The 9,507-nt window shown below is 45.4% G+C and overlaps 1 protein-coding gene across 1 annotated transcript; it reads right to left on the bottom strand.

Annotated features, from left to right (window-relative positions):
* Window positions 1-924: 924 nt before the first annotated feature.
* On the bottom strand, window positions 925-9,035 carry LOC110337266 (pyrethroid hydrolase Ces2e). Its single transcript, XM_021220076.1, has 13 exons — window positions 8,899-9,035; window positions 8,091-8,289; window positions 6,436-6,577; window positions 5,695-5,828; window positions 5,355-5,613; window positions 4,519-4,617; window positions 4,091-4,231; window positions 3,889-3,969; window positions 3,531-3,675; window positions 3,015-3,152; window positions 2,552-2,624; window positions 1,829-2,055; window positions 925-1,131 (listed from the first exon to the last, which is right to left on the bottom strand). Exons 1-12 carry the CDS (start codon window positions 8,972-8,974, stop codon window positions 1,869-1,871), a joined length of 1,674 nt encoding a protein of 557 aa, XP_021075735.1. The 5' UTR covers window positions 8,975-9,035; the 3' UTR covers window positions 925-1,131; window positions 1,829-1,868.
* Window positions 9,036-9,507: the final 472 nt, after the last annotated feature.

Raw genomic sequence — 9,507 nt, 5'->3', positions numbered from 1 at the left:
AAGTTGAGATGAAGAAGACTATATATTGAGATAGTGTCTTGTTATGTAGTCAAGCTGGCCTAGGACTCTAACACTCTTTCCTTGGCCTCTGGACACTATAAGGGCAAGTGTGCTCACCAGACTTTTTAATCAAACCCTTACAGGTAACTTCAAGCATAATTTTGTATGCCCACATGTTTGAGATTCCTTTGGATGCAGTCATAAGCAAGGAGCTGTGGAGTTTGTGACAAACCCGTTCTTGCTTAACTTAGATAAATACGCCCATCTGTCTTCCGATATGACTGCATCATTTCTTACCCTCTCTAATGATGTGTGTGACGCCAGTTGTTTCACACCTTCACCTGTACTGGGACTTCTAGTTCCTCAGTACAATTGCTTTGGATGTCCCTCTGCTTAAGCAGGAGGATGGTAAATGTGACCCAAGCCTGGGCTATATAGTGAGACTCTGTCTCAAAACCCATGACCTCTCCCTTTTAAGAAGACTCTAAACATGGGAGTGACACAGATATGCAGCTGCTGAGAGGATAAAAGAAACTGAGGCTATACATGGAATGGGACACCTCCTAGCATCCTCTCTCTGTGCCCTTGTGTCCAGGATGGCAACACAGGAGTCTTGATTTTCATGCAAAAGTCATGGTGTCTTATGGCTGGTATTCAGTGCAGTGAATGAATCAAAGGGGCTTAGCCCTGGGAAAACTGGTGAACAAAGAGGACAAATTGGTCAGAGGTAGAGTGACTGCAAGTTCCCAGGGTCTAAAGTACACAGGACACACCCTCTTAAATAACAAAGAAAATGCTTTGAGGGAAACAAAAGGCATATTTGAAGACAAAGTGGCACCATTGTAAATGGCATGCAATCCTATAGTCCGTAATACTGGGCTTGAAAAAGAACAAAAAGTGCATAAGAATAAAAATCACATGGAATGCCATGAAAAGATGGGTTTTATAAGGATTTTATGAAAGGCAAGAAGTCATTTCCATACACGGAGAAGCCATCAGTGTTCCAAAGATAGAAATCTCTTCTGCTATACATGCCCAGGGATTCTTTTCTCTTCTATATCACATAGCCAAAGATCTTCACAGATGTGTTATGTTCACATAAGTGTGGGCTTCACAGTGTCTGCAGAATCCCTGTGCATAAGAGCAATTTGTTATTAGAGAAAGACTGCTTGGGCCTACTGGTCAACCCCCATTCTTGGCCTTGCTTTAAGTGTCTATGAACATATCAAGTCAAGCTTTTCACAAAAGTAGATAATTGCAATTTGGAAAGGATGAGATCTCCACTATAGGGACAATGGGCACAGTTTTTGGTAGCTGGAATGTTCAGTGGCTGACATCAGAGAGGTCTAGGAGCTGAGCCCTGAAAGACTGTATGGCTCAAGTTCGTTTTCACACCATGTATTTCTCACTCCACAGAACTTTACATACATTTCTGTTGTTTGCAATTTACCCAGCTAGTGATTATTTGTTTCTGAGATACAGGTCTTGCTATGTTGTTCACGGTGGTATGGAACTACTAGGCTCATGCAATATCCCTGACTTAGTTTCTAAATAATTGGGTCCATGGGTATATATCCCAAGACCTGGTGGTAGTTTGAGATCTATTTGGAGCAGCATTCAGAACTTGTGGAGACTATGGGACATTGGGGCTCCCACATCCACATTCCACATTGCTACAGGCACTTTTATTGAGTGGCTCTAACAAAAGATTGGCAGCATTTTGTGAAGGAGTGATAAGTAGAGGGTTTTTCATATAAGTTGGTAAAATGGATATCTGTATGTGTGAGGAATGACTATGTGAATGGTAGGATCAAAAAGCTTTCCAAACCTCAGACATGAAGCCCACATGCCTTTCTTCACATAGGGTACTACAACTCTTTGTGCCTCTCCTGAGACCCCTTTAGCTCCTGGATCTTCTCCGGCAGAGTCTTGGTCCAGAACTGCAGCCTTCTTGCCTTCAGGGCTCGACCCACAGAAGGCTGGATGTCCAGCTGCAGGTACTGCTCATCATGGTCCATCACAGGCCAGTAGGGTAGACCCTCGCTGTTGGGGTTCCTGTGGATATGCCAGCCAACAGGGAAAGTGAAGGTCACTTGATCCTGATTTGTCTCAATGCAGTGAACAAACTTGGGCAGAGGGTTAAGGGGACTGATTGGGTATATATCCTGATATTGGGATACAAGTGTGACCCACTAGCTTCTACTCCATGTGGGACAAGGTCCTGCATGGTCTGTTTTCTGCCTCCTTTTCCAAGGCAAAAGCTAAAGAACACTACCACAATACTGTGACCCACCCACCAAGTTACCACATGATGACCAGTAACACACATATATAAAGTGTCTAAGTGTGCTGTGCGTGTGTGTGTGTGTGTGTGTGTGTGTGTGTGCATGGCAGCTGACTATGTGGTAAACTGCTTGCCAAAGTGTGCTCTAGGGCGGGGAAGATGCTCATGTAATAAAGGACTGTACATGCTAAGGAGCTTACCACACCCAAAGGGAGTTCTGGGCCGCAACCCACCCTTGCAGAAGTTGGGAGAAGGGAGACCTCTCACCCATGCCGCGCAAAGTTGGCCCAGTACTTCATTATCTTTCTGCTTAGTTGCTCCTCTTCCTCAGTGTAAGGAACTGAAGAGAGAAGGATAGGTACCCATGTCCCAGCCACTTCGTGCAGCTGCCCATCATGCTTCACACTCACCAAGCCAGCTAGCGATCACCCAGGTCTAAACTATTGGTCTGGTTCCCCTCCTTTCCCCCCTCCCCCCACAATCCAGGATCTAAGTCTCTTAGTGAATTCAGCCAGGTTAGTTCCTGCATCATTATTTACTTATTACCAATAACACAAGGTAGACTCAGAAAAGGCAAGATTACAGCCTAATGTAGGCATTGAGCTGTGAGGTGGTGCGCACTGGATTCTGTCTTTCTTCAAGGATTTGGTTCCCTTGATTAAGAACTTAGCTATTCTTCAGGTTTCCATAATAGGCTCCATTCAGCTCAAGAAATTCCATGAAAACTCACGTTTTATGTTACCAAACTGGTAGCCAAAGACAAGGAAAACTTCATCACCATGGTCAGCCTTCACATAGGGTGGTTTGACATCCTTGAAGAAGCTGGGTCGATGTTGGAACTCATAGAAGTAGACAGGAGCATGGGAACCTGGGGATGAGGACATGTAACTACATGGTGGCACTTTGTCCAGAACTGATTTGACACACATTTGGTGACAAGATGCCTCAGTCTCAAATTACCTGGAATCAAAACAGTTGAGTGTGGAGCCCCATCCTGGAGCATTGGCTGTAGGAAAGCCCACTGTTAAATAATGACTCTGCCCTCCCTGGGGGAGCAAGTCACAGATACCACGTAGCTATTTCTTCACCAGTACTCAAATAAGAAGTCACCATCTTACGCTCAGAATAAGGATTTACCAGATAAAGACTGTCAGTCATCTGAAACCAAATATCTGACACTGACATTACAGGGCTTGTCTGGGACCCACAGCTCTTCCTCCCTCAACTTTGTCACAGATGTACTCACGTTGCAAATGTGCTACTTGGAGTGCAGGGACCACGAACATGAAGTCCCCCTTCATCTCTCTAAACTGTGCTTGCAGGGTCTCTGGGTCCTCAGTGTCCCCCATGTACTCCTCCATCATCAGGTCACCACACTCAGGAGGCAGCATCTATCACATTGTGATGAGACAGAATGAGATTAAACAGGCACTTGAATAGGTAGGAAATAGCCTCAGGGTGGAGAAATGCAAAAGAGATTTGGTATAGGGAGAAAGCTCTGTGACTTTAGACAGTGTGCACACACACAATCAATTTCTGGGAATTCTCTCTGTGAAAATTTGATAGAGGTCTTCACAATTGTGGCTGTGCCCCATGATTCTCACCATTTTTAGGGCTGTGCTTTTTAGAACAGCTGGCAGGGTCTTTCTGGTTATTTCCTCTATTTTCTGAGCTGAGTCCATGGTCTGGTATAGAGAGAATGTTTTTAAGTGTGGCACAGCATGGATACAGATCAATAAATCTCCAAATTCCCGACTTATACCATATGAGTCCCTAGGCTCCCAGAAGATTAGAAATGAGCCTCACCGTAGGGAGAATCCAACCATACTCATCATTGTTGATACCAATGATGCTGGGGACATGGTGAAAATCAGCAGAGGCCAACAGCTCCTGAGGATGCTTAGGTAGGAACTCTCCATCCACCACACCAGGGATGACCTTGAAGACCTGAGGAACATTCAAAGTCAGAACTGAAGGCTAATTATATGTTTCCTGATTTCCAATGAATGTCCTCCACTCCATCTCTACTTTATAATTAGCTATTCTCCACCACATCTGCCCCATCTTGCCCCCGAGGAGACCTTACATTTAGATTAGCTTCTGTTGGTATTGGTTTTGCACCCAGGACTAAAGTGATACTATGGTGGAGATTAGGCAATTTGTTCATAGTAATGAGGACTACCTATAGCACACCTTGCTATCTGCCACCTTCCCAGCCATGCCATTCTGCCAACCTTATTAATATCCAGTATCTCCGCTTCACTCTTGCCTCTTAGGCAGTGCATCAGGGTCTCTGAGTTCACAGCTGCGCAGCCAGATAGATTGGCCACTATCTGTAACGAGAACAGGATGACGCTGTTTTCCAGGCAGAGGAGTTTTCCCAGTCTCAAGATGGTGCCATTGGCACTAAATGTTATACTAAATGTGTGTGGGCTGGAGTAAGTACAAAATTATTCCCACTCTCCTGTTGTTCAATTGTGATAGTGATACCCCCCCCCAATCCCACCCCAGCCCTCTCTCCCATCTTCCACTTAATTTGAGAAATGGTCTCTTGTTTTGCTGCAGGCTACTCCAGTTTAGCTGGTCTATAACTTTCTGAAGATTTTCATGTCCCTGTCTCCCTTCTTTCCATAGGAACAACTGGATTAACAACATGTATGTTCTGGGGAATTGAACTCAGATCCTCACACCAGCACATCAAGCTCTCTTGCCTCCTACCATTTCCTGGACACATACATACTTGCTTTTGTCAGTGATGGGAGCTGCTAGGTACAGCTTTGCTGAACTTTATATAAAGGTTCAGCAAAACCAAACCAAATCAAACCAACCAACCAACTAACCAACCAACCAACCAACCAACCAACCAACCAACCAACCAACCAACCAAAAGGCCCTTCGTATAAAGCACTTGTATAATGTGGGTGGAGATGAGGGTTCTAAACCTTGAGTCTTTAAGAAAGCACTGAAGTTATTTCCCATGGCTTTCATTTTCCCTGCTGAACACAGTACCAGCGTAGTAGAGTGAGAACTAAGACAATAGGTCAGTGTTGGAGGGGTAGAGCACACTCACTCTGTGAACCACCTCAGAGGAGCTGGAGATAAGATCAGGGAGCACAGCTACTCCACTCTCCATGATGGCACCATGGAAGAGCCCCTGGGACATGGGGGATACAACATGTGAGGACACACTTGTGCCACCTGCTGACTCTCCAAAAATGGTGACACGGTCAGGGTTGCCTCCAAAGTGGATGATGTTTTGCTGGACCCAACGAAGGGCAGCCACTTGGTCTAGGTATCCCCAGTTGCCTTTGGCATGCTGGTCTCCAGTGCTGAGAAGTAGAAGGGTCATGGATCAAAGGACTGTCTAGGTTCTGATCCCTCCACATTGCCCAACCCTACCCCTGACTCACCTGAAGAATCCCAGGACACCCAGGCGGTACTGGATAGTGACCACCACCACATCCTCAGTGGCTGCCAGCACGGATCCATCATACATGGAAGCCATGCCTACAGTGAGTGCACCACCGTGGATCCACACCATCACCTGGAGAAGTCAAGAGAGATGCCAGGAGGCTTCTATCCATCATAAGTTCATGTGGGGCTGCCTGCTAGATTATCAACTATTTTGTATTTATACAGCTATACACACCCATAGGACTCCTCAGCATCTTAGATCCAGGATACAGATGAGGAACTAGTCTCACCAGAATATTTCCAAGCTTCACTGTAGTACCAAGAATCTCAGTCTAGAGTAATGTCAGTATCACTCTTAGACGCCTCAAAAGCATAGAAGGGTGTCTCCATAAGTATTTTTTTTTCTGATTATAAACCAAAAAGATTGCCAAATCTTGTTGGCACAAACAATATCCCAAAGCTGGAAATTTGGCTTATCTCAGTGTTCAGCCCTTAGACACCTGACTGCATCTCTAGGGCTCAAGTTGCTTGAGAAAGTCCCTAGTTAGTTCCTGGAACACAACCTCTGACCTCCCAGTGCTCAGTGTCCCTAGGGTTCAGCTGCCAATCATGGATAAAAAGCTCTTATTGAACCACTAGGGTCTACACTACAGCAGAACTCAGTTGTTTCGTGCTTTCCAGTCTTCCTAAGAAAGAAACCCCCACTACCACCCAGTTGACCATGACCCAGATCTCACAGGCAGGTTGGAACCCTCATGGGCATGGGTTGGTGCATAGATGTTCAGATACAGGCAGTCCTCAGACATAGAGATGGGAGGCAGGATCAAGTTCATCATCTTCAGATCCTCTGAACCCATCAAATTGTCATTTTGTAGACACCTGATAACAGTGGCAGACAGTTAATACAAGAGCTGTTTGCTGGTCAATATCAAGTCTTAGTGTGGGTTGTCTCTCAGCCACTTTTAGCCACTTCCCTCCAAGATGTCCTGCTAATGCGTGATTCTCTCTAAAGAGTTAGTTCCTGGAACAGAACCTCTGACACCCAGCACTCCATTGCTCAGTGTCCTATACCTAGGGCTCAGCTGCTGATTGCGGATAAGAAGGTCTTCTTGAACCCATTAGGGTCTACACTCTCGCAGAACTCAGTTGTTTTGTGCTTTCTAGTATCCCTAAGATTTCCTTTTCCTACCAAGGTAAAGGCTACAGGCTTATTGAAATCTGGGGTAGAATCAGATTTCCAGAAAGGTCTCCACTTGGGTGAAGGCATGTATTTTAATCTTTTTGAGTTTGGGTTCCGGGGAACTCCTGGAGGCTCTATGAGAATAATTTTCTGTGAGCAGTGATATGCGCCAATTCTGTTTGTGCTCTTTAATGCCTATTGAGAAGGTTAGTCTTAATTTTCACCTTAAGACAAGATAGAATCACTTGGGAATATAGTCTCAGTGAAGGATTGTCTAGATCAGGTTAGCCTATGGGGATTTTATTGATTCTGTTCATTGATGTGGTAATCTTTTCAACTATGGGGGTGGGGGGAACTATTCCTTAGGAAGGGACTTTTGAATAGTATGAGCAGAGAAGGCAAACTGAACATTAAGAAGTAGGTATGCATTCTTTGATCTCTGGTCCCAGTTAAAGATGTGATATTATCTATTCCCTTAAGTTTCCCCCTTGTAATGGATGGTAACATGGAGATGTGACCCATAGTAAACAGTTTCTGTCTTAAACTGCTTTTTTTTACCAGGTATTTTATCACGGCTACAAGATACAAAATGAAGATACCTAGATAATGTTGTGCTATACCTACACAGGTACTAAGGGGTGCAGTGGACAACAATGTCCCAAAGAGCCGTGGGATGTTCTTTACCCTACTTCCAGAAACTCTCTGTACCTCTACTTCCCACATATTCTTCAGAGGAAGGTTTTTTTTATGTTTCTTTGGACAATGGCACGTGGCTCCTTTGGTTGTATCAGGGACTGTAGAAGCTGGAGTTGTGAAGGACACATCACTGCTGCCCTCCTGAGAGACTTACAGTACATGATACTTGACTCTGGGCTCTTGCTGGTTAATGTGTTTATACTGACCCCTGTCCATAGACCTCGCTTATGGTAACAGAGATCACTTGGCACAATCTGAATCCAGGAACCATTCATATCTGTTTCTCACTGCAAAACTGAGAGATAACTTATACGAACTGATCTTTGACCCAGGAGACTGGAAACGTTTTTTTCTATTAGTTTGTTCCTTAGCTATGTATCTAAAAATGTACAACACACTGCATATCATAGACAGAAAACTTCTATGGGGTTGAGAAGAAGGAAGCGTTTCATTTGGTCCCAGAGCTCAAAGCATGCTTTTACCCCTGGCCTGAAATTGTCTAGGTCCAAAACTTACATGTTCGGATGTGAGGTCCCATCTCTAACACCACTCCATGGCTCAGGGGCCTCAGGAGATGCAAAGCGCAGTGGTCCTACAGGAGGCTTGGCAAAGGGGATTCCCAGGAAGGTGTGGACAGCGATGTCCTTCACGTGGACAAGGCTGCCTCTCACCTGGCCTGTGTGTGTGTTCCTGATGGGGCTGGCTGAGTCCTGGCCTGTGGGTAGAGATGCCATCATGGTTAGTTTTGCCCAGGCATTTGAGACTACATGGTTTATTCCCACCTTGTTTTCACTAAGCATCCATGGGGAAGGGAATCTAGGGTTTGTAGGCTCAGGTGTGGGATTTCGAGTAGGAGCTTCTTCATAACCCCCAAGCCAGGAACATTGCTTATACTCCTTTTGAATGGTAGCAGGGCATGTCTTTAAGAAGGGTACATGCTCAGAGCCTCTTGGCAGCATGGATGTATTCTTTTCATTATCACCCAAAGGTCTGTAGCAGCTACAGTCACACATGGAGAAAGGAAATGCTACCATTGCTCTCTTTCCTCAAACCTGCAGGTGCAGAGCTCCTTAGACCTTCTTACCCTGGAATGGCTGTTTTTGGAAAGGGATGTTCTTAGGCATCACTGATCCTCTGTGAGCGGCAGGGTTCGCTCTGTGGGTTTTGGTGAAGGCATTGGGAGACGCACATTTCCCACCCTTTTACCTGCCATCTTTACCAGCTTTTCCCTCCCTGGTGCCTTCCCTCCCACAAGCTAACCTGCTGACTCTGAGAAACTGAGCAGCCCTGACCTGTTCCTCATTGCTCACTGAATGACTCTCACCTCGCACATGCAGAACGAGAAGCAGGACCCCACAGGCCACAGCATTCAGCCATCCAGGAAGTTTGTACAGTGGCATAGTCAGCTCTTAGATCTGAGTCTGTGTTGCTCCAGGATAGCTGTGTGCTATGGACAGGAAACATAAGATGTGGGCCTTACCTAGGCAGGAGTTTGGACCTAAAATAAAGTAGGCAGGAAATTCACTAGGGTGGGGCAAAGTTCGTATTGGCAAAGAAGAGCAGGCCAGCAGGAAGCCAAAGCAATCTTTGTTCCTGCTCTTTGGCCTCCTAGAAAGGTGTATCATGCCATCTGAAGTCCTTCTGTAATACCAGTGCTCCTGTATTCAAGCCTAAGTCAATTCAAACTGTGATCACTGTCCTTGTACTCACTGGGCAGATGTTAGTATTGTTCTGGAGCTCAGGAAACAGGAATCTGTAACAGAGAAAGCCTGGAGGGCTTCTTCAAGTAGGTATATATTCAAGATGTGTGTGTGTGTGTGTGTGTGTGAGAGAGAGAGAGAGAGAGAGAGAGAGAGAGAGAAGAAAAGAAAGAAAAGAAAAGAAAAGAAAAAAAAAGAAAAGGAAAGGGAAGGGAAGGGAAGGGAAGGGAAGG

The sequence above is a fragment of the Mus pahari genome, chromosome 20 (assembly GCF_900095145.1).
Source record: "Mus pahari chromosome 20, PAHARI_EIJ_v1.1, whole genome shotgun sequence".
NCBI classification, from domain to species: domain Eukaryota; kingdom Metazoa; phylum Chordata; class Mammalia; order Rodentia; family Muridae; genus Mus; species Mus pahari.
The sequence above is the reverse complement of the archived record's forward strand: the minus strand, read 5'-3'. Positions and strand labels throughout refer to the sequence as shown.